This window comes from Bubalus bubalis, chromosome 12 (genome assembly GCF_019923935.1).
Source record: "Bubalus bubalis isolate 160015118507 breed Murrah chromosome 12, NDDB_SH_1, whole genome shotgun sequence".
NCBI lineage: Eukaryota > Metazoa > Chordata > Mammalia > Artiodactyla > Bovidae > Bubalus > Bubalus bubalis.
This window is the reverse complement of record NC_059168.1, coordinates 94,348,904-94,375,271: the sequence shown is the minus strand read 5'-3', so window position 1 is coordinate 94,375,271 and position 26,368 is coordinate 94,348,904. Positions and strand designations below refer to the sequence as shown.

Below are 26,368 nucleotides of genomic sequence, written 5' to 3'. Positions count from 1 at the left end.
TTTTTGAGTTACTTTGGTTTTGGGAACTTAAATGAAATTCTTTTCATTCTCTTACTCTAAGTTTAGATAATGTAGCTCTTAGTAAACCTGTCTAATAGAAAATTTTTGTTAAAAAAGCATAATCATAATAATATGTTTCATTTCTAGAAATGGTTTCTCAAAGCTATCAACATGTCAATCTAGCATTAAAATAAGAAAGAAAACCACGAATTTCTTTCCCTGCTAGAAATAGCCTTGTAATTAAGTGGATTTATAATTATTCTATGATGTTTACTGTATTCATTCATAATTATGGAAATAATTGGTAAAACTTTATTCATTGTGATTAGTGTAGTTTTAATGAGTACTAATTGAATTGAAGGAGAAGATAGTTAAATTTGCATGTTAGCAAATTATGGTCACCCCTCTCGTCCAAATCCCATCTTTGGCTTTAAAACTTGATTTTTCAGATTAAAAAATGAGCCTTTAGTAATTATAACATGTAGTATGAGATAATTTAGAATAAAGATATAGTAACCCATCACAGAGAAGATTTCCATAAGTAGCTTTGTAACGTGTCAAGTATAATAGGCATTACACCTACAGTTTAAAAATGCATTAGTTTTGATGTGATTTACTTCTTGTACTAAAACATGAAGAATTAATCATTTGTTCTCACAATTGCACTTTTTCATAGCCTGTTTGTTCTGAGAGTGGTGATTAGAGTTGAATGTGCTGGAAGTTGATTCTCCCCTGCGCTCATCTATATTTTGATGAAATATAGCGAATGTGTTAGAGCTCTTTAGCTAGAGGTCTGAACATACCTACCCGTCCCTGTATTTGTAGATCGCTTTTCAGAGTTGCAGGTAATTTTTCTTTCCACTGGCACTGAAACAGAGGTTATAATGAAACCAACAATCTTTATGCATTTATAGAATCTATAAAAATTTTATGGAAATCTTTATATAGAAACTAACAGTGTTTCTTGTATAAGCTCCATAAGCAATGTAGAAACATGGTACATTGGGAAAAATAAAAAGGTACCCTTTCTTTTATGGTTTTATATGGTCTGTGTGATTTTAAAATTTCACTATAGGCAGTTAAGCAAATTGTAAAAACATACATCACCTATATACTAAAAAGGAACAAAAATATGTTGCATAACTTAGGCTAATTGTGATGGAAATTGGCATTTCTGAGTTGCATGTAATTGCTTAAATATGGAGTTTTCATCTGTTCATGGTTCTTCAGGTATGCTCTAAAAAAAAAAAATTTAAGCTCAGTTATTCACAGTATATACGTAGATTGAAAAATTCTGATTTGAAAGGCAACAGAGATAATATTTAATCAAGACTCCCTACTTATGTGTTGGCGATTGCCTCCTTCTTTTAGTGAGCATCTTTGTATGGAAATTTCCAAGTTATTTTCTTCAAAATCTTGAGCCAGAAATTGGACATTTCTATTCAAAACTTGTTCCTACCCTGATTAATTGAAAGAATACTCTCTAATAAAGCTACAGATATAATGCACAGATCCTACATTTTTTCTTACTGTGAAAGAAAGCCTCATTGCACCAATATTGTATAATATGACACACATGTACAATATTTACACAAAATGGAAAACAAATGATAAAATTTGATTCTCCCATTGTTTAACTGTTAAGCAGAGAAACATAAGCAGCAGTGTACCTGGTTTGTATAAAGTGTGACCTTGATTCCACAAAGATTCCACTGGTCTTTCTATAGTGATTTGTCAAAGTCATAGAATCCACCAGTTGGAATTGAGACTTTGGGTTTGTGGTTTTTTGGGCCTTGCATTCACCAAGCTCACAAAGAATGGAATTGGACCTGGGTGTTTCCCATCCTGTTGGAAACTTTTGAGCTTTCTTTCCCTCCTCTTTTTCTCCAAAAGTAGGTCTTCCAGCCCACTCATACAGTTCATTCAGATTTGATCCACTTTAAATGGTAAAGTCAAGTTTGGTCCTGGAAACTTTCAATGACACTATATGCCATGGAACAGAATTTGTCAATTGATTTGAATATTATCCAAGGGATTTACTTATGTAAAATTTCAAGAGGCCACCCTTTAAAATGATTCCAAAATCTGGCTTTAAAAATGCTAACTTACAAGTAGCTACATTTTCTGGGTTTCCTGCCCTCCTTGTCTGTTTTTGGTGGCAGAAACTGTGTTGGAGACTAGATTTGATTTTGTGCATTAATTGAGTGAGAGATTAATAAGTATAGTGTCTGCAGAATATGATCTGGACACCGTACCAGGTAAAGAGGAAGGAAGAAATAGAAGATTTCATCTCCCCTAAAGATAATACATGTTCAGAGTGTTTTGCTAGGTTTAGAACAATGGCATGGCCAGAAATTGTGAATACTACTTTGAAAACTAGAAGCTTTGGGTAGTGATACCACCGTGTAATCATAGTTCTGCAGTTTCCTGTTCTTTGTGTTGTGAAGCCATAGAAGTTAGTGAAGTTAACAAGAGTGGTACAGAGAAACTCAAGTGGAAGGTCTTGGAGCTGCCTTTAAAGAAGATCATCTTTTAGGTCTATTTTAGATGTGTGCTTTTCTAAAAGTCACTGTTGATTCATGGATTTTTTTCAAACCCTCTTACTCAAAAAGGTCAATTTCCATATTTCTTAATAGCTTATCTGTCTGCAATTGTAGGTAGAATTGTAATTTTCTCATCCACAGATAGAAGCTCTTAATTTCTTCAGACCCTAAAACCTAGGAAGTAATTGTTTAGCATAATGGCAACAAAGCACCAGGCTGAAGCAGCTTTCTTCAAGTAGGGCAGTCTTTACTATCATCAAATGTAGCTATTTTGAGGGACACATTACAGATTCAAAAAAAAATCTATTGATAAGATTTCAGGTGTATAAATGCATCCCAAATTAAGTGCCTGCTTCTTTATATATGTTTGAAAGTGTCCCATTCTTATTTAAATATTTTACAAGTTATAGGCTCATGGATGGGAAAAAGTAATCCTAAAAAATAATCTTTCACAGGTTGCCTCTTATTTCTCCCTGTGCTGTTTACAAGTCACATTTATTACCTTGATTGAAAACTTTTAGTGTTTGCTGAAGAAAAACCACTTTGTATATAATGGGTGCTATTCTTGTCATATGTGTATCTTTTATTCCCCACCCTCCCACCCCATTTCCAGAAAAGGGTGAATTTAAGAATGGGGTGGGGTTGGATTGGCTTCTTAATGAAGCTGTATTTCAAAACCTTAAACATTTAGCCAAATTCAGTTGAAAAATTGATACATTTTCTGATTTAAGGCTCTTTTGAGTTGAAGATTTTGTCCCAATTTGGTCATTCCCCAGCTGTTACAGTTATATAGAAGGAACTCATTAGAAAGACAAATTCTTTTTGAGCTATTCTTTCTGAAGTCATGCCAGGCCATGTTGTACTATGTTGTACTACCTCTTACTTGAACCTGACCCTAGGAAATGAAATTACATAATGCTTATATATTCCTATTAGAAGTATTCTCCTGGTTTTATTCTGGCTCCCAAAAAGCTCTGGCATATTTTAGACATTTCTGAATAGTATTAGAGTCTTAATTTCTGGTGAGTTATTCAGTTCTGATAACTAAGTGAATTATGCTTGCTTTTGGGAGCTGTAGTCTGAGTCTTAACTTTAGCCTTACTTAATCAGTCCTTGTTTCTCATTTGGATGTACCTGCAAGCCTGCATCAAGCACTGTTTATTATCCCTCTAAATTGCTCTCTAGTCTGTCCTGTTCTGCTGTTTCTCTCCTCATTCACACTCATCTTCTTTCCTGTGGAGTCTTTCTAATGACCTACAACCCAATGACCTTGTAATCACTACCTTCTATAAGATGGCCAGAAATATCTTTCTAAAACCTAAATCAAGTCACACCAATTCTCTCAACATCAAAACTCCTGATGGTTCGCTGGTGCCTTCAAGATCTACTTCACATTTCTTAACTTGGATTTAAGGCCCATCACCTTGCCCCAACCTCCAGCCTGGTTTCCTACCACTTCCCTTTATAACCAGACATAGATAGAATGTTTCACTATTTCCCAGCATGGTTAGCTCTCTCCCACTTCTATATTTTTGTGCAAGATATTTTTATGGTTGAAATGCCTTTCTCACTTCCCTCCCATCCAACATACTTCTTTTCAACATTAAATGTCCAGTTTGTCACTTCCTCTGTGAAACTTGCCCTGACTTAGTCTCTCTATCCTCAGCACTTGAGCACTTGGTGCATTGATTCCTTTATTTGTATTGTTTAAGTGAGTGAAAGTCATTCAGTCGTGTCCGACTCTTTGCGACCCCTGGACTATACAGTCCATGGAATTCTCCAGGCCAGAATACTGGAGTGGGTAGCCTTTCCCTTCTCCAGGGGATCTTCCCAATCAAGGGATCGAACCCAGGTCTCCCACATTGCAGGTGGATTCTTTACCAGCTGAGCCACAATGGAAGCCCAAGAATACTGGAGTGGGTACCCTATACTTTCTCCAGGGGATCTTCCTGACTCAGGAATCAAACCAGGGTCTCCTGCATTGCAGGTGGGTTCTTTAGAAACTGAGCTATCAGGGAAGCCCAATAAATAATGGTATTATTTATTTACTGTGTACTCTTCAAATATAGGAATGACCATAGTCGATATTACTGGCTCTTCTTAGCAGTTAGGATAAATTAGGGGCCAGTGAATAATTGTGAATATGAAGTATATTAATACACAGACATAATTGCTAAGGAGTTCAGATTCCAGAAAGGATAGCACAAAACTTTTGGAGACAGCTCTGTCATTTACTGGAATTTACGTCTTTGGGGTTTCATTTTCTCACCTGTGATCTAGAGATAATTATAGTAAAGGCATCTTGGGATTCTTGTGAGGTTTAAAGTGATTTGAGATGTGTAGAGTGCTCAGAATAATACCTGACATTTAGCAATAGCCAATTATTATAGAGCGCCTACTTTTTCTAGGGAATAGATGCAAGGTAACAGGGTAACCTGGTTTTGGTGCCTTTGTTTTGTCAGGTATTGCCTGGGGGGCTGCAGTCCAGGGGGTTGCGAAGAGTCAGACACGACTGAGCGACTTCACTCTCACTTTTCACTTTCATGCATTGGAGAAGGAAATGGCAACCCACTCCAGTGTTCTTGCCTGGAGAATCCCAGGGACGGAGGAGCCTGGTGGGCTGCCATCTATGGAGTCTCACAGAGTCGGACACGACTGAAGTGACTTAGCAGCAGCAGCAGGGTTATGTGTGATAACATTGCCTTGAGAATTTCAGACTGATCCTAGGAAGAATTCTGAAAAATCTTTTCTTTCTAAGTACACACTGTTCTAGAGCAAAATTTAGAGAGGTCAGAAAAGTAAGACAGAGTACTTTGTCAAGTAAAGATGAAGAGATAAGACCTGAAACAAGTCCTGAAATTTAATGTTCATTGGAGGGACTGATATTGAAGCTGAAACTCCAATACTTTGGCCACCTGATGCAGAGAGCTGACTCATTTGAAAAGACCCTGATGCTGGGAAAGATTGAGGGTAGGAGGAGAAGGGGACAACAGAGGATGAGATGGTTGGATGGCATCACTGACACAATGGACATGGGTTTGGGTGGACTCTGGGAGTTGGTGATGGACAGGAAGGCCTGGCATGCTGTGGTTCATGGGGTTGCAAAGATTGGGACATGACTGAGCAACTGAACTGAACTGAAAATGTACAGAAAATATGGAAACTCTTTAAATGGTAATAAAAGGATTTTAAATAATTACTCTTATTTATTTCTGCTATGAAATCTGTATATTGAGACTTTCCATTTTTAAAACCTCAAATTCAGTCATGGGTCCCACTGTCCTTGTAAATTAGCCTTTTTAGTTGCAGGTAGTACTTTGTATTATTTGTGTTTACTTTCATTCAAAAAATACTTCTATGCAGTGGAGTTAATATTCTTCTGCTGCTAAGTCACGGCAGTCATGTCCGACTCTGTGCGACCCCATAGATGGCAGCCCAACAGGCTCCTCCGTCCCTGGGATTCTCCAGGCAAGAATACTGGAGTGGGTTGCCATTTCCTTCTCCTACCATAATTTCAGAGTTTGGTCAGTTTCAGATTTCAAATGTGATAAAACATGAAGCCCAGGCTGTGAACTAGTTTGTGTGTGTATATATGTGTGTGTATGTATATCTGTATCTATCTATATAGCAGGTAGAGTTGGTAGGTAGAAATGGAAAAGATAATTAACATTGTTTTTTTAAAAAAATGAATTTACCAAAAATCATGTACTGTCATATCAACCTTGTGAAATATGTAATACTGTTTCACATTGCCTTTATCCTTGGAATATTTTTCTATAATATTTCATATGTATATAATATTTATTTAATAGTCTAAGTATTATTAACTATTTGACATTTATATAATATTTTAAATACCTAGTCTGCTTGTTTAGTAAATGCTGACCCACCTCTCAAAAGTCAGCTGAAATATGACCACCTCTGAGGAATCTTTGACTTCCCCTGGGTGGACTTGATACTGCCTGCCTTCTCCTTGACCATACTTCTGTCAGAAAACTTAAAACAGTTTATTGCACATGCTTGTTTACGTATCCTTCTTCTCCCCCAGGCAGAAAGTCAGGGACTCTTGCCTGCTATATGTCTCATCTGTAGGACCTGGTACTGTACATGGATGTTAATAGGCAAATATTTGATTTATAATAATAAACAACCAAATAGTGTTCACACTATGATCTTTGGGCTCAGAATTTGAACAAAGTAGGAGCATTGGAGAAGGAAATGGCAACCCACTCCAGTGTTTTTGCCTGGAGAATCCCAGGGACAAGGGGGCCTGATGGGCTGCCGTCTATGGGGTTGCACAGAGTCGGACATGACTGAAGTGACTTAGCAGCAGCAGCAAGGACAAACCAAAACACACACTTAGTAAATCTCACCTTGCCTAACAGAGGAATTTAAGATTCTTATATTTGAATATATTTCAAACATGTTGCCTTGTTTTAGAAGTATCAACAGTGATTGTTAAGAACATTATTTTTATCAGAGAATTCTTCCAACCTGCCAAATGTTTATCATACCTAGAGATCTAAACTCCTGGTAAATTGAGAAATATTTTTGAATTTAAAAAATGTATCTGTTATAACAAACATATATAATGACAGCCAAGATACTTTTCATTATTCACTTAACTTTTTAACAAACTTCATCCCCCATAAAAACTTTTAAGTTATTTTGAAAGGGTATGTTTGATTCAAAGAAAAGTAAAAGGCAAGTATCCCCATGTTATATGAGATTTGACTTTGGAAATGTTACTTTGAGCAAAGGCTTTACTTTTGCAGCATCATTTTTTTTTTCCATCTGTAAAACAAAATTCTTATTTTGTAGAATTTGTAGGAGAAGGAGGCATGATATGTACACAACACCTGAATTAGTCTAGTTTTTTAATAAGAAATGTTTTCTAATGTAGCATAAGGAAAATGAAGTAAAGAGAAGACTTTGCTGTTTCTGTGTAATTGTTGATGTCTGGTATTGCATTAAGTCCTAGAATGTAGTTAAATCCAATAATATGGATAAAGAGCCTTGAGTCAAGTGATAAAGACTGTTCTAATACCACTCCCCAGCTTCCCATTATAAGGCAGTAGTACCCTTCACATAAGCCATTGTTTTCCCTTTCTCAAAGGCTAATGACCATAGCATCCAATCCAGGACACTTGTGAGTGCACAAGGGGGCACCATGATAACATAGAGATAATGAGCATAACTAAAAGAAGTCAGTCCTGAATATTCATTGGAAGGACTGATGTTGAAGCTGAAACTCCAATACTTTGGCCACCTGATGCGAAGAACTGACTCATTTGAAAAGACCCTGATGCTGGGAAAGATTGAAGGCGGGAGAAGTGGACGACAGAGGATGAGATAGTTGGATGGCATCACCGACTTGATGGACACGAGTTTGAGTAAACTCCGGGAGTTGGTGATGGACAGGGAGGCGTGGTGTGCTGTGGTCCATGGGGTCGCAAAGAGTTGGACACGACTGAGTGACCGACTGAATGAGCATAACCAGGGTAAGCTGGGCGAACTTGCACATAAAGTTATCATAACCTACGGCTTTTGACACAACAACAAAAATCTTTTACTCCACTGCTGCAGTTTGAAAATAAGATGGGAGGAGCTTGAGCTCCCAGGAGAGATGCAGGTGGGTTTGAATCTTAGCTTTTCCATCACTGTCTGTTTCCAGGTTGGCAAATTTCTTTGCTATTCTGCCAGAAAATAAATTTACCTGACTTTCAAGGCTCAGTTCATGTGTAAGCGGGTAAGTGGTAATGTCAATATCAGATTACTCGTAGGATCACTGTGTATATGTAAAGCTTCTAGCACAAGACGCGACACACATAGGCGGCTTTGTCAGTCTCCTTCCACTTGTTGCTTAACCTCCTCCAGAGGGCAGATGACCATTGGTATATGGAAAATAAAATACAGGCTGAAACAGAAGAACTTAGATAAATCAATTAGGTACTTTAAATTATATACATAATTCTTAGGTTTAGGTCATCAATGGTAAACCTTTGACAGGAATGACTACTGTTACATTTAATATGGATTTAATAGTTTTCTGTATTCTTTTCATTTTCTGTATTAAGAATAAATATTGATTCTCTGATAAACTCAGTTCTTCTTTGTCCATTTGGTCTCACTGCTTTCCTATGAAGCTTAAACAAGAAGACATGTAGACTGTGAGGTTCTGAAGGGAGATTTAAGCTGATCCTATTCAAATCTGGTACAGTTGCTATGTTGCTCTCTTCCACCACAACCCCTCTCTCAGCTGCTAGGATCATTATTGAGGCTCCTCTTCCATCTCAGAGGTCTGACAGGCACCCAGTTGTGTGTCTTTCCCCTCCTGTGGAAATGGAGGGTCTTGAGATTATGGATAGTCTTATGATAGGCATGATGGCAATAGGATTGGCATGGGAGCTCAGGAGACTCAAGGAGCTCACTGAGAAGAGCTTCTGAATCCCCTGGGAATCTAGAAGATTTGGGAGTAGACAGAAAGGTTAGGAAGTGACATGCAAGTGGGTTGCAGAAGATTCAAACCTTCCTAGTGACTTCCAGTGCCCAAGAATCAAGTCCAGACTCCCTGACATGCCCTCTACTGCCCTGCATGATTTGGTCTCTGCCACTCTCTCCCTTACCTCCTCTGTTCCATCATGCCATGCTTATTTTATTTGTTTGAATATGGCAAGGGCTCTTACTCATGCTGTTGTTTATTTTTGCTGTTATTTATTTTCCTCTCCCTGTCCTTCTTGCAATCTTTGTGTGGTAAACACCTCAGTTCAGTTTAGCTGCTCAGTCGTGTCTGACTCTTTGTGACCCCAAGGACTAAAGCATGCCAGGCTTCCCTGTCCATCACCAAGTCCTAGAGTTTACTCAAACTCATGTCCATTGTGTTGGTAATGCCATCCAACCATCTCATCCTCTGTCGTCCCCTTCACCTCCCACCTTCAATCTTTTCCAGCATCAGGGTCTTTTCCAGTAAGTCGGTTCTTTGCATCAGGTGGCCAAAGTATTGGAGTTTCAGCTTCAGCATCAGTCCTTCCAATGAATATTCAGGACTGATTTCCTTTAGGATTGACAGGTTTGATCTCCTTGCAGTGCAAGGGACTCTCAAGAGTCTTCTCCAGCAGCACAGTTCAAAAGCATTGATTCTTTGGCGCTCAGCTTTCTTTATAGTTCAGCTCTCACATCCATACATGACTACTGGAAAAACCATAACTTTGACTAGATGGACCTTTTTGGTAATGTCTCTGCTTTTTCATATGCAGTCTAGCTTTTCTAAACATCTGCTCATTCCTCAAGTCTCAGCTCAAAATGTTGCCTTTTGAGATGTCTTTCTTGACCCTTTCATCTAAATTCAAGCCCCTGTCATTTTGTCTTAGAAGCTGTGAAAGGACTGAAGAGAGTGTGCTGTCACAATTTTAATAGCGCATTAGCGTATTCCTTTGCATAACATCTGTCTTTCCAACTAGATTGAAAACTCCATGCAGACAGGATCATTAGCACGTTGTCTGGTACTAAATTATCTTACTTAGGGAAATATACCAGTTTTCTTATCTAGAGATGACTTTGAAATATTCTTGATTTCTGGGACTCTTGTTCTTTTTTTTGTTAGTTGACACTTAGGAAGGCTTCTTCAGAGTTATTTTGAAATTCAACAACCACAGCAAATATTTGAATCAAAGTCACATGAATGGATCCTGTACCCCAAGTACTGAAATTCTTTCTTGTTCTCATGGTGTGGAAGGGATTAGCAGACAGCAGTGTACTAGGACCTAGATGATGCATCTGAATTTTCAACATGTTGAGCTTGAAGTACCTATGGTACATGGGGAAGAAGTGTTCAAAAGAAAGCTGGAATGGGCATCTGGAGTGGAGAGGTAGTTTAGAAATGAAGATTTGAGTTTGAGTTATTTACACAGTGATGGTAAAGTAGACTATATTATTGGAGGAGGATACAGAGAGAGAAGGAGGAAGATAAATTCCTGGGAAACCCATAAAGGGAAAAGGAGTTGGAGAGCGGAGCAGAAATTGAGAAGTGAGAGAGTCAAGAAGAGGCTCTTCTGTATTCTACATCCAGTAGCACGTTGGGTGTACATATAACATGTGTGTGAGTGAGTGGCCTGGAGAGCACCAGAAAAAGCTTTTTTCTCTTTTAATATTGCTTTCTAAAATATTTTAAACTATGGAATCACATTACTGTACTGCAGAAATTAACATTGTAAATCAACTATACTTCAGTAAATTTATTTTTAAAAGTATTATAAACAAAATAACTCTCAAATTGAAGAGCTCTTAAGAATCCAGAGAGCATGAATCCATTTTTCTGTCAAGAAGACTCCTGTACCTTAATTGTAGTGGTGAACTGTTAATATAAGAAGAAATTGTTTCTCTGAAGAGTCCATGCCATGAAACAGTTGTGAATTCTGAGTGATGGAAATATGTTTTCTTTTTAATTCTTTGTACTTCTTTGTATTTTAAATCATTTTCCCAAAAGAGAGCATGTTTGTATGCAGTAGACATTTGGCCATTTAGCAATAATCATGTGTGAATTGCTGGATCACCAGACAACTAACATGATTGGGACCGTCATTTTACTTTTCAGGAATTTCTACATTTGAGTTTTGGAGTGTTGGTGAGTTTGCTTTGGTAGTACTTGACCAATACTTTGGTCAAGACCAGGTTTCTTGACATTCTAGATCAGAGGTTAGGGCTTTGTGACTTTTGAGCTAAGATGATTTTTACTTTTTTTGAAGAGTCGGTAAAGAGGGGAACCCAGAAAAATCTGTGACAGGGACTATAAGTGGCCCACAAAGCCTAAAATACTTACTACTAGACCCTTTATAGAAGAAGTTTGGTGTGCCCTTCTTTAGTTGGTAGTTGTACATGAAATAACCCAAAACTTTCTTAAGAAAACTTCAAATGATGACTGCAGTTTCAGAATTTCTTATGTGTCTTAAGTCTTTTCTTTTAAGTAGTGACTTAACTATAAAGTTATGAAAGCACATTTTCATTGATGATATGTGAATTTGCTTGAAGATTGCCTTGTGTGACTTGACAGTATGGTCAGAAGCCTTTTGTATTGTATGCTTCATCACATAATAGTTCTGGAAAATGTTTAAACCTATTTCAGTTGTGTTTAGGTTATCCCAGGCAGCCTCAGGTAAACATCAATGTGTTGGAGCAAGATATGTAACATGAAATAAAACATATATGGGGAATTGAATTATTTTCTTTATAGTTTTCTGGTGCTCTGAAGAGACATTTTCTAGTTGCAAAAGAGTAAAATCTTTTGAGTGTTAGGTTTTAGAAAACTATTTGAATTGTATACTTTTTATATCAATAGTGTTTCATATCACTTGCCTTCTGTCTTTGTAATGAGCTGTCATCGATCTGTTCTGCTCTGAGTATAAATTTCCCCAGTTCTTGAATCCTCCTGATATCGTTCCATCAGACTTTGCAAGTTGTGGAAAATAAAAGTTGATTGTGAAACAGTTCTGTAATTGGAGATGATGGTGTACTGAGGCCCTGTCTAATCAATTGCTAAATAATTCTCTCTCAAAAGTGGATATGATATTTACATTTTGATTTTCATATTCTACTCACAGTGTTGGTTGACAGTGTCTGACATCCCCTGCCACTGGATAAATAAAGCCTATTATTTCCTTTTCAACATTTTAAGTGATTACTCTCATACAAGAGCTAAGAAGCAGAAGGTTAGGTATATTATCAAACTATGATCCTGTCTACTTGAAGGAGCTGGGAACCTTGATTAATATGCCTTGTTAACTGATGATTTCAGTTCCATACTGGTAGTGCTAGAATAATTTGTATAAACCAAGCAGTACAGATTCCTTATTTTAGCACTAAAACTTACAAAGGCTTCTTTTAGCAGCCTTTAATTTTGTACTTATGTATGTGACATAGCCTGTGGCTGTGATAGCTACTGTGAGTCTCCAGTTGTTTGGGGATGAAAGGAGGAGGCAGCTGGAAACTCGGTAGCTACATCTAGCTGTCTACCTAGAGAAGGCCTTGATTTCAAGTTTATCTAAACAAGCTCGACTAATCCCAACTATCTAGGGGGATCCACTGTCAAAACAAGCAGCGTGGCCCTGAGGCAAACACAGCTATACAGAAATGAAGGCTGGGGCTTCCAATACTCCGATGACTGCATACTGGAGGCTTTTTTCCCCCCTGAAAGAGGGTAGGAGAAGTAGAATTTGCATAATGCCTTTTCATTGGAAACTTTTGGAAAGCTGACAGACCTCCAGCTTATAGATCTGTAGCCACAATACATAGTCTATAGGAGAATCCTTGAATGACCTAACCATATTGAAAGAAAATATAAAAGCGTCCAAGTATAGCCAAGTGAGAGGAAAAGAGGCTGATGCATTGTCTAACATCTGCTGTACTTCTCGTTAGTTTTGTTCTTTGCTATTCTGTGTGGACTTTGGAGAAGCCTAAGACAGCCTAACATGAATCCTATAATCTTCCTTCTGAATATTTATGTAGCGTGCCAGCTTCTAAGCTGTCCTTTGCGTTTTCCTACTTCCCCCTCATTTTCATGCTCTCAAATGAGGCCAACATTTCAAAAGCTAAATAAATGTTTGTGAATGTTTATAAAAGATTTGCATAAATTTGTCCTTGTCTGACAAAGATCACTTTTTTCTTATGCCAGTTCTGAAAAATTTTTTTTAAGGTTTTGGTGCTTGTCTTGACAACAAAGTCCTGCATCCCAGAACAATGATTGCTGATTAAGTGGGTATGCAATTGTGACTGAATAGGCTTTCAAGATACTGGGTAAAAAGGCCTATCATCTGAAGGCTGAATTATAGAATTTAGAAAATGTTATCAGAAGTACACATTTAAATCTATTTTTTTGCTACCATATCATTAAGCTAGACAAAGAGTTCTTACAAGTTAAAAGAAAAGTATAACCACCCATGGTTTTAAAAATTCTCCTGTATAAATTTTAATAATTAGAATGTTTAACTCAGAATATCACTTTTCTTTCCTATGGGTGAATGTATTTAAAAATAACTGTTAGGCCTTTAGGCACTTTTGGGGAACTGTAAAGCTACCAGTTGTATGTGTTAATATGGTCATCAGAATGGTGATCAGAAGAAATATACTAGGCAGTCCTTTAAGATACCTGGATGCACAATCATACCTTGGAAAAACCTAAACTACGTGAAATATGTGCTAGGGCTTAATTATAGGACACACACACACAGAGCCCAGACACTTGTGCCGCCAGTGTGTTTGCTGAATTCATTTATCTTTTAAAATTAGAATGGATTTTATGGGGTGGCAGGGGATGTTGTGGGTAGAGGTGCTAATTTAGTTCAGAGATATTCGAAGATTGGCAGGAGAGAGAGGTAACAGCCAGTTCTGTTAGTCCTTTGGTTGTATTGGTTTAGAGGTTTAAGTTGTCATTAAGGCACAAACTAGAGCCACTTCTCTGACACAGTTTTTATCACATCTGCTAGGCTTGTGTCCCAAGAGGAGACGTGGAGAGCAGTGAATTCAGCATGGGCCCATTATCGACTGCTTTTTCTCGTGTTGTAAAAGGAGTGAGACCTCAGGGAGGCTTGGAGCCTCCTCCCGTGTAATGTCCAAGTCAGATTTGAAGGGCTGGTGGCAGGAAAGCTTTGGCCTTGGGGTGTGAATTCTAAGAAACAGAGGCACAATTAAGTTTAAAAAATTCAAGGACTTTGAGCTTGATAATGAAAGATTTTTTTCCTAGACTAATGTGAATAGAAAAGTTGCCCATCTGTGCACATTTTAGTGAGCATTTAAAATATTTAAAATCTGACAGTTTTTAATATGCTTACAAAATAGTATTTCTTTTAGTAGTTTGTTTTTTTTTTTTGTTTTTTGTTTTTTTTTGAGTAGTATCTTCCTGAGGGCAAGTTGCTTCAGTAAAATGATATTTGCACTTTCACTGTTGGGACTTTCTTCCTTTGGTACCTTCTGATTTATGTCCCCCACCAAAGTTCCCCCCAACCTTGCCCCTGCATTTTCCCCCAACCTTCCTTTCTTTTATATAAACTGACAACATAAATGTTCAGACAATAGGATTTGAAAGGTTTAGGGAAATTAACAAAGCAAAATATTATAGAGTAATACTGTTAAGTGTAAGGAATTGTATTACTGATACCTCTGAATGCTAATTGTGGAGATTCTAACCAAATCATTTGTTTGTTTTGGAAGTATTTGAAACAGTGTAAAAAAGATTATTAAACATTGACCTTGTAAATATAGCTCTCTCATTTTCAAACCTTTTGCTGTAAGGTTTAAAGTTAATAAAATTAAATCTGAGAATGTAGGATGTTACATAATATTGTAATTAGGGGACAACTTTGTTTTAAGTAATATTTAAAGAAAGGGAAAGATACAAAAGGATAAAGCGATTGTGTAGAATTTAAAATTTTTTTATAAGAGTATTTTTACTTTGGACTTAAAAGGTCACGAAGATTTAGATTTAGAATTAGTTCTAGAGGTGGCTCTTCTGTTGTATGCTTTCCACCGATTTACTTAATGCCCTTGATAATTTAGATATAAAGTATATATGATACATGATATAGAAAATGGTGAATTTCTATATATTATTATAATTTAATTTTTAATTACCGTATTAACTATGCATATTAGATATTACACAAGTTAGCATAGTGATAACATATGTATGGCTCAAAATTAACTAAAGTTTATAAAAAGTGAGCTGGGAGTAAGTATTGCCATAACCAAAGAAAAGAAGCAGACTCTGTATGTAGCATTTGAGCAGCGTTGTTAGAAATTTGACCCGGCTTTTATGTTTGGGTGTTGAAAGGCCTTTCTGTAAAATCCCTTATTCAAAGCTTTTTCTCACTGAAAAAAAAAAAATACAAAAATTTGGTTGTAACTGTAGTATGGATCTTGGGTTTAATTTGACATTTCTAGTGAAGGAGAAAAATTGTATTTCCTGTTTTCATATTTGGGAAATTTCTGATCAACCTCGTTAAACTTAGTGCTAATTAAGCTTCTAAGACCTTACCTTCTGTTTTACTCTCCTAATCATAAGCATTACAACCTCTGTTAGCTTTCACTTGGAGTCCCTGGTTTTAACTTGAAATGGCTTAAAGTAGAAATTTTGTTAGCTTTTTTATATGTTTGGATTTTGTGTGTGTTCTTTTTTTTTTAACTTTCAACTTGAGTTTTAAGATCATCAATCAAAGACTTGTCTTTCAAGTCAGTTGCACTGATCTCAATTGCAGGACTTAGAGGGTCAGCATTTCCCTCATGCTATTAAAAAAAAAAAAATTAAACATAGAAACAGAGTATTTTAGAAATAGAGTATTTAGAAACAGTGAAACAGTATTTGGGCTCCACTGATCTACATCTACATTTTGAAATGAACAAATAAATTAGCTTTCAACCGATGTACTTAATGTCCTTGATAATTTAGACATAAAGCGTATATGATACATGATATAGAAAATGGTGAATTTCTATATATTATTATAATTTAATTTTTAATTACTGTATTAACTATGCATATTAGATATTACACAAGTTAACTCTCTACTGTCTCCCTGCTTCTTCCTCCACTCTTTTTTTGGACAAAGGTAAATTATTGACCACTATACCAGCAATCTACAAAGAGGCTGATTATAGCTTTACATATTTTAAAATTCAAGCCATCTCTTTGCTCTATTTAAATCTTTTCCTGCACACATTTTCTTTTTCCTTTTGAGCTGTCGAGAATGTGCCTCATTTCCCAACATTTTGTGACCCCACTGGATGTTATAATCAGCATGGTGGCATTTATTTTTTTGTCTTTCAGGTGGCATTTATTTGTGGAGTGTGTATGTCTGTGTTTGACTGTCAGTTGTTTTAATCTACTAAACACAACTAATTTTTGCTTATGGGTTTCAGTGAAGTAATGAAAACAAAGTATTTGACATCTGAACTGATGGGTGTTGCAGGATCTCATATACCCTCTCACTCCACACCCCAAATCCAGGGGGAATTGGTTTAGCCTTCTCATTATTAATAATCCTTGTTAACTAAATTAAATTTAGTCTTCAAACTTTTTTTGCCTCCAGATGGAATTCTATTATAGACAATATTATAAATGTAAAATTTTACCAGGTTTTTAAGGTAATATCTCAGTTTCAACAGAACATAATTGACTTTGTCCATATTGGAATAAGTTCCTTTGATGGACCCTCTGACTTTATGAGAATTCAAATTGGGTGAAGTGAATCCAAAGAAGACAACTAAATCTTGAGTTCATTTCTGATTTTCATTTGCAAGTAAATCCAGACTTAGGGTTGTTGATTTCATATTTTGATTCACATTCTGAGATTTGGTTTATCTCCTTGCGGGCAGAGCTTGTAGATGTTGCTTTTCTCCTGTGCTGTGTGATCTGCTGCTTAATATACACATAACTGAAAGGTTAGTGCAACTACCCACCCTCCACGCTTTCTCCCTGCCCCCTCTGCTGTTACTTCTTCCAACATGAAGTATTGCATATTGTGTTGGGAAGAAAAGCCCTTTTGGAAATTGCCTATTTCATAAATTGTCTGGTGACACAAAGGGGTTGAATGCTGTATTCTTGTCTCATTTATTTTGAAAACTTTGCTACTGAACTCACCTTAATCAATGAGCTCAGTGTTGTCTCCAATAAGTTATGTGTTGGATATATTGATTGGGAGGGATTTTAGAAAACCCGTCTGGGGTTTATAATGTCAGCAGTGTTTTGATTATGAAAAGAGTTGGAACCTGGGGACATGGAACCAGGTGGCGAATGTCCTAAAGCCAGTGGTGACATGGTGGACTGGTTCCCTCCTGGGATCTAGTTCATGCCCTGCACTTTAACTGTGGTGACTGGCTACTATAGATGCACTTTTTGCTCATTAAAATGTTAAAAAATCAAACTGTACATAAAAAGATTTGTGAAAATATAAACTTGGGAATTGATCTGGAGAGCTGGCACAGTCTTCCCCACCCCCTGCCTTAGCAATGAGGTCATTTACATTTCATCAGCTGTACTGCATCTCGAAGACCGATTTATGTGGCAGTTGAGGTTGTACTGAGGCTAGTTGTTTGAAAGAGCTTGGGTAGGCGAGAGACAGACAGAGATAGAGAGGAGGAAACAAGAAAATTGCCTTCCACAAAGAAAGTTCTCTAGCCAGAGACACAGGTTCTAGAGAGAAAAAGGGGTTGGTAACTGGCTAGTGACTGTTTTCCCAGTAAAGTTAATATTGAAAGACTGGGGGATACTGTCCTATAAGCATAATGCTCAAAATATGTTTAAATCAGGGATTTTAAAGTCCCCTTTCTCAGAGAGTGGTACTTTTCATATCAAACTAATTGTGTTTTTCTTTGGAATGAGAGGATCAGATAGTTAAATGTTTATATATAGGGGAGAACATTAGTATTAAGAAAATTGGTTTGTTTCATCAGTTTTTGTTTATAGAAAACATTACTTGTTTTCCCCTTCTTCCTGTCCTCCCCAAACTGAGAAGTTAATTTTTCAGTTCTGATTGAGATAATGTGTGAATATGCCTAACAGAGAGTAATGCTCATTTTTGTTTTCTTCTCTGACAGCACACCACCATGTTGTTTGACTTAAATTGGAATATCAAGCTCTTGTAATATCACAAACATGAAGAAACATATTGTAATGCACAAACATGTGCCTACATTTGCCTTTATTCCCTTCCCTCCTCCCCTCCTCCATCCCATTGCTTAATTAGACTTTACCACTGCTTTCTTGAGTAAAAAGGAAAACTCTTGGGAGGTGGGTTATACTCGGCCTACATTGGGTATTTTGATATTTGTTCTAATATTATCTGACAGACAAGTTCATGGTTGGTTATTACTCTTGACATTAGAAAGTGGTAAGTAGTTTCTATATTGTAGTAAGTAATAAGTTGGTCATATCAGATTTCTCTGACTCCGCTGTAGCCATGGGGGTCTTTTCTTTCAAAAAATCTTGAGGCCTTTTGGCAGCTCAACTCCAGCATAGAGTAGAGGAGTGTTTCTGCACCTGTAACTTTTGAAGGGTAAAGGATAAAATGTCTTTTTAGCTGATGTTGGCAATGAGTGAGCACAGGGGACTGAGTTTTAAAGAATGCTTGGTACCTAAACTAGAGTCAAGCAATGCTTTGTGGTATTTGAAACTTGATGTGAAAGGAATTTGTAAGGAATTTCATTTTGCATGTAAATCCTAAGAGCCTAGTTTGTGGGCGGTTATAATATATTTTATAATTAAAACTGCAGACATTAAAATGAATATTTTGTATAATCTCTTTGCCAGTATTGGCCTGATAATAACATTATGCATTGAGAAATTGCCATTGTTTTTCTGTTTCCCTGTTACCTATTGCAATTTATTTTAACATGAATTTTAAAACAATATATATACACATACACACATACATATATAGTCTTTGACTATGCCACATTATGAAATTAACTAATGTATTAGTAATGCCCCCAGGATATGCTGAAGTATTCTTACTCACCATTTTTCACTTTTCTTTTCCTTTTCTGTTTCATGACGTGCCTTAACAGTGCTGTGATATACATCCAGTCCAAAATGATATTAAAAAGTAGGATATGCTCAATTGAATTATGTAGGCAGAACATGCTCTGGCAGAGGAAGTCAATGTGCTTTCTGCTTCATTGAGTGGGTTATTAGATTGATGTGGTTTATTTCTTGAATGATAGAACTGGTTTTAAAAATAAATGAAGCGAGAAGCATCAATTCAGTTAGCATTGATAATTCATTATTATTGGTTAGAAAAGTGCTACATTTGTAAACTGATCTTTAATTTATCACTTGGATTAGGATTTGCAATGGGCAGGTTTGTTTTAATTTGAACCAGCTTCTCAATGACTGAAAAATGTGTTCTTCATTTTGTCTTGAAGTTGGGATTTTAAATTGTTAAAAAGCAAATCAAATGCATGAAAGGAATACTTTTTCAAAATTTATAACATTGGTCTATGAACTTATGATAAGCACCAACTGTGGTCTGTCCAAGTTTGCTATTAAAATTAAGTCAAGTTAGAGAAAATTCTATGAAGGAAATAATAATTACTTGAGTTTGTTGCAGCGTATATATTCTCTATACGTGCAGTGTATCTATTAGGAAAAGTCGTATACCACTTTATATTGTGTCTCATATAGTATTCTTAATGTTAGAAGTTTCTCTTTTATGAATAACTCTTTGAAGGGTCTGGTTTTTCTTGTACCCTTTTGCATACTTTCCCGGAATAATGTTTGGTGTTATATACCTACATATTTGTAAAAAGAAATTTAAACTGGTAGTTTACTTTGGGTTTTTATTAATTGCAAGCAGGTAAGTGTGTACAATTTTGATAATTATATTTAATGATAAAGACTAAAAATACTGCACCCTTAAAATTTTTATATTTTGATTACAAAATAAATTCATGCCAGAAATGGTAACTTCTTTATAATGTAAATAAAGTTTTAAACTCTAAAAAAAAATGTAGTTGATAATGTTTGGGGACAATTATCTTCAAGTTGGTTCTCTGTTTTGCTTGTGATTTGGCCTATTGATGTTGAGAAGCGTTGTCTAATCCTGGCCCCCTCTGTTCCTAGGTAACAGGCAAAAATGGTGCCAGCAACAGCGGCCCTGCCAGGCCAAACCCATGTGGCTCAGTGTTATTCACTCTGATCCATATGGTCAGGCTGGAGATGGTCCCTGGAGGGGTGTTAACACTCAGCAACCCACCCGCTTCCCTCCCTTCAGAGCTTTCCTGCACGACTCCTGCTGCTTGCCCATGTGTGATTCTTGATTAATTTTTCATTTTTAATGAAGTTTGATCATGTTTATTATTTCTCATGATTGACTGCCTGGTACTCCTCCCATGTAATTGATAAAGCCCATATTTCTTCATCTGTCTCCTCTTTCTTTAGGGTAAAGTTGCTAGATTGTGTGCCGTGGTTAATGTTAGATTTATTGGTCCCATTAGATGTATAAATTATCTCTCTTTCTCTCCACAGGAAGTTCTACAGACTCTGACCAAGTTTTGTTTCCCCTTCTATGTGGACAGGTAGTATCAGATTTTCAAACTTTACTAGAAAGAAAAAGTGTCAATAAACTTGCTATGGAAAATAAAAACCATACCATTCTTAACATTCTGTCTGTTTAACCATGATTTAAAACACCTATGTTCCAAGGAGAGTTACAGTATTCGCCTTTCCTGGGGATTTTATTGATACCATCAAAAAGTTTAAAGCCTAGAGCTTTGCACTGGTTAGTTTGTATGATGTAGTTTATGTGACATTAATTTTTAAATTTTGGTTATCAGACTCAAACCATGATTAAGAATGGTTGGTATTTAATCCAGTTCTATTTAATTTTTATTGAAATATGAATGTATTTTACTTAACCAAGTAATATTGCCTGGTGAGTATTATATGGACTTTGTTTTAAATTTGTTAGACTTCAACTTTAAATCAACATAGGCCCAAATTGTTCAAAGGTATTCAGCTATTTAAAAGGCATGTTGCCAAATAGTGTCTTGAATTTTGTGTAGCTGGTTAAGCATAGTATCTCTGGGGAAATAAGCATTTTCAATAGATTGCTAAACTAAAAAATAAGTCATCTGAATATTTCCTTAGTATTGCATTATGATTCACTGTCTCTTGAAGCAGTACAAATATGATAACTTGAAGATAATTAAAATAGTCTGAGGGACTACTTTAAAATAGTCTGAGGGACTGCTTTTGTTTTTAAATAAGCCAATAGCTTATTTATAAATGGCTTACTTTTAAAACAATTTTAGAAGTTTTTTTAACTAATAAAACTATAATTTACTAACAGTGTTAATAAAATGACAAAACAATTATCTTAATTTCAAGAAATGTCTATATATTTTTCTTTATAGTTTAAACATTATTTTTGCAGTCATTTATTTTTTCACATGATTGCTGCCTATTTGTAATGTTCTCTTCATGGAAAATTGAACTATGAAACTGTATAAATGTTATATATTAAAAATTCTACTTTTAGTGATAGAGGTTTTAGAAAATATCATTATAAATAATAAGTGCCATAATCTGTTCCAAGAAAGTTATACAGTGTGCCCATCTTCAGGAAGGTTCTGTTGTATATTTTAGTATACCCAGACAAGGCAGGCCTGAAAGAATTTAGTGATTTGGAGTGCATATGGGTAGTATTCTGCTTGGATCTTTTCTACACTTTGTAGTCGCAGTGTCCTGGTTTATTTGGCATAAACCTAAGAATGGTGTGAGATGGGAATTGGTAGCCAAAGGAGTCTAAAAGAGTACTAAAAAGCAAAGGAGTACTAAAAAGCAGCTCTGGAATGTTGCCAACCACTTATAATCACTGTTTTCTCTGGTTCTAACATGTTATTTTTTAAGCCAGTCAACCACTGTAGTCTTTCCAGACTCAGGCCTTTTAAAATCCTGGTAACCAGGGCTGTTTTAGTAGCAGGTTGATGCTCAAAACAGAATAGCCTTAATTTTAAGAGGGTCAGTCTTTGTAATGAGAGTCCTCTTGTCTTTTCTTTATCCTATTGCTTCTAAAAAAAGCAAGGAAATAGGGTTTTGTTTAGAGAGGTTTAATGCAAACTTCACATTTGTATGTATGAATTAGCGATGCATGAAATCTCCTCCAGTCGCTTATAAACTGTATTACAAATTATGGCAGGGACATATTTATACAGATTAATCAAGCTGAAATGTTTTAAAAATGTGGTGAGGTGTTTAACAAAGAAAAATAAGAATATATTTTTATATGACTCCTTGTTAGAGTGTGATCTGTTTTGGATAGGTATTCCTTACTTGACTTTATAAACTAATACTAGAAGAAATGTGCAAGGAGATTAAATCCCTCCAAATACACACACACCCCTTCCCTCTCTCTCTCACGCCACACACCCATCTTTACTTACCTACCTGTCTGAGTAATTACATTCTAGAATGGAAGAAAAGCAAAGTCCTTAGGTTTTAGTCCTTTAGGACTAAAAGCATAGTCCTAAAATTTGTTTTGTCACTAGTAATGTCTGATGGCTTTACTTTGTTAGAAAAACATCTTTCTTCTAAAATGCTTTTCTCCAAATTAGCCTCCTCTAATTGTGTTCCTCATTTTTTTTTTTTTTCACAAAAACATTTGGAACTGAAATGTCTCTTTATGGATATATTTTAATCTTTACTGTGTGCAATGGTTCTTTCTTAGATTGTATTGTTTTACCCACCCTGTAGGCATTGATAACTCTCATTGATACAAATAAATCACTTTATTTGGGGGACTGCATTTTTTCTTTTCTGTTGCCCCACTTCTACCTATGGCATACTTCAGTGCAGAGAAGATGATAATAATTAAGTTTAGGTAGGTAGGTTTAGTCGCTAAGTCGTGTCTGACTCTTGTGACTCCATGGACTGTAGCCCACCAGGCTCGTCTGTCCATGGGATTTTCCAGGCAAGAATACTGGAGTGGGTTGCCATTTCCTTCTCCAGGGGATCTTCCCAACCCAGGGATCAAACCCAGTCTTCTGCATTGCAGACAGACTCTTTACTGACTGAGCCAATTAAGTTTATTTACCAAAAAAAAAAAAAAAAACAACTGAAGTTTTAATGTCACTGTTTTTTATTAGCTTGCAGTTAGCACAGTTGAATGGATATGTCCAGATTCCAAGACCCACGAAACCCCAGATGTACTTATGACATTGTTTGACTTAGAAAGTATGTTGGCATGAGAGATAAATAATGCTCCAGGTGATTAGTTTCAAAAAAGAAAGCTTCCTAATCTTTTCAGTATCTGTGCTTTTCTACCTCAAGGAACAGTAATACAACTTTCTGATATTTCTGGTATATATCAAGAGTGGGATTTTCACAGTCCTCATCAAATCATCCATTAACATTGACATCTTGCTGTCTCATCTGTTGTTTTAAGATTTTTCTTTCTGAAGCTAGGAGTTATGAAAAATAATAATGCTGGTAGCTCTTCAAAAGAAAGTGTTTTCTCATGTATTATCTCATTTTATCCTCCTATCATAAAAGATGAGAACAAGTGCTGTTTTCTTCACTGGAAGAAATCTGAGTTGTAGAGAAATTCTGACTTACCCAAGGATTGCTTAGGCTGTTAGCACAGTTTAGATGTCCATCTCCCAAAATGAGTACGTTTTTTTAGTAGACCACTTTGTGGGAAGACCAGTCACCAAATAGAGGGAGGGAAAGAAGAGAATTAGTATTTCAGTTCTTAAATGATTCTAGTCAATGTTCTGGACATTTTTACAGTAATACCTCATTTATTCTTCACAGCAACTCTAGGTGATAGATGGTGGTGGTATCTCTTTTTACAAAAGAACCAAGGAAGGTTCAGGATGTGTAGCATTACGTTGGGTGATATGGAAATGGTATCATACTCTTCACATGTTTCTCAGTCTAGTCCAGAAAGTTTTGTAAAGACAGTAAACAATATCTATCTAAAAGGGTAGTGAGGTTGGGAAAGACAGAGAAGGTTAAAGAAAACATTGTATAGTGAGTGAGGCTTGTATTGAGACTGCGAGGACAGCAAGAAGGGGCTAAATGGGAGATCCCAACACTGAAGAGCAAAGTAGACAAGAAACTGAATGAGCCTAGAGATCTAGAGATCATTTGACCCGAGCAGGTGGAGCCTCCTGCTGAGGATACTGTGTGTGTCCGGAGAGCTTGGACTCTCGCAAGAAAGGGGGTCTTGAAAATGTGTGGGAATAAGACCACAGGACTTTAAAGCTGAAATTCATCTGACTCAAGCATCCCATTTTACAGAAGGGAAAGTAAGATCTGTAGAGGTGAAATGCCTTGTTTATATCACAACTATGTAATTACAGAGCTGGGGGAATAAAAAGCAGATAATCTTATTCCCAAGCCAAAGTCATGTCTCCCCTACACTATACTTGAGGCTCTTGATGGAAAGGAACAGTGAAGTGACAGTGCTGAGATCTTTGTATCACTCTCAAAAATTTTTATTATTATTTATGAAAGCAGTCTCTTAAAGATTTGAATACCACTTCATATTGCAGTGCTACTCACTTGCTCTCGATAGCTGGCAAGCTGCTTCAGTTGGTCAAAGCACTCAGGAGACTCATTGGATGATGGAAAAGCTATTCTTCTCCAAGTTTGTGCTTGTCTTCTTTCAGAACCATAAAACCAGCTACCATTCAGTTGTCCTATTAATTATACTAGTGCACACGAGTGACATGAGCATGAAGTGAAATGACAGTCTTTTCAAGGGCAGAGCCATCATTTAATGATTTAGGATGTTATCACAGGTGCAAATGTGGTTCTGATGCTATTTACCGTTTTCTTACGTATCTGTTATGTGCCATGAATTGTGTTGTGTTCTTTTCCTTCACTAAAGGCTTACACATCTAAATGTTGTCTTACAACTAAAGGCAACGTTGCCATTGTCATAAAGCCACATATGAGAAAACAGAGGCTCAGAGAGGTTCAGTAATGTGCCCAAGGTCCCACCATCGGTAAGTGGTAGAGCTGCTTTTGAAACCCACATTTGTATGACTTCCAGTTCCATCGTACTTGTTCTATATCATACTGCCACCATTAGATCCATCACACCACAAATTAAGCAAGCATTCTTAACATTTATTTCAAAAGCAAAATATATTTATTGTGAGAAGTAGAAAATTCAGATAACTGAAGAAAATTAAACCCATTTTTGTTCAGATAATTGAAAGATGAAACTGAGGCACATGATTAGTGCATTGGCATGTGTCTGCCCAGACCTTTCTTCTTGCTTCCACTTCTATACATTCACCCTGCTGTACTTTTCAAAACTGAATCCATTTGGCCACCTTCATCCCTTGTTTTCCATCCTTGGTTTAATCCCTTGGTTTAGTTTGAACTATTGATTAATCTATGCCCCGTGACCATTTTGTATAGCATTCGAGAACCATGAAGCAATTGGGCTTTAGTGGACAGGGCATCAGGGGTAGCAACTAGGAGACCTCAGTTATAGTTTTCATTCTGCCGTTGACTTGCTCTGTACTGTTAGACAAGTGACTTCTCCCACGAGCACCTTAGTTTCTTCGTGGATGAAATGAGGGAATTGAACTAGATCCCTGCTGTTCCTTCTAGTTTTGATACTTGTTCTGTTTTGATACTTTTTTGATTATCTAGTTATGATTCATTTTTACTTTGCCAGGCTCATATAGATGAGGGAGTGGAGGCATCTCTGTTGTTAAGAGTGAGTTTCTCGAGCAGATATTTGGCAGTGTGTTACCTACTCTTAGTCTCCGGGCATTTTGGGTCAATGCCATTTTTGCCAATTGGATCTTTGCGCAGCTAATGTAAAAAACCCGAGTCTTAGGCAGATGAAAGGTGTGTTTATGGAAGGAAGCTTTGAGGTTCATATGACTAAAGGTTGGGAGATGTGGTAGTATGATAAAACTTGATTCCTGTCTGATGTTTCATATACATTGAGGGAAAGGAGAAGCAGCTGCAGTGGATGCTTTGGCAGTAGATGGCCCAATAAGTACTTGCTGGGAAGCTGTAATAAACAGGTTCGGTAAAATGTTTCAGTTCCATCTCTCAAATTTTATAAATTCATAACAATAATAATTACTTCCACTGTGTACCTATTAGATGCCAGTTACTTTGTATACATTATTTCTAATTTTTAAAACCACTTTGCAAAGTAAATATTTTTCCTATTTTAGAGATAAGGCTCAGAAAGGTGCCTATGCTCATCACATCAGTAGTAAGTGGTATATCTGGGATTCTAATCCAAAGTCCAAACCTTACTGTTTCATCTTCTTTCTCCTGCATCATAAGCCTCTGCCTGTATTCTGTA

The 26,368-nt window shown here is 36.5% G+C and overlaps 1 protein-coding gene across 9 annotated transcripts in view; it reads left to right on the top strand.

The window, feature by feature from the left end:
• The window catches only part of DENND1A (DENN domain containing 1A), a 527,315-nt gene that overhangs the window by 139,546 nt on the left and 361,401 nt on the right, over positions 1 to 26,368 (top strand). For 3 of the 9 annotated variants that reach the window (XM_006072202.4, XM_044926326.2, XM_044926330.2), the window contains exon 4: positions 20,554 to 20,603. The exons of the other annotated variants lie outside the window; for them this stretch is intronic. In XM_006072202.4, the coding sequence (XP_006072264.2) occupies positions 20,554 to 20,603 (50 nt within the window). The remainder of the gene's footprint in view (positions 1 to 20,553; positions 20,604 to 26,368) is intronic. 9 annotated transcript variants of the gene reach the window in all.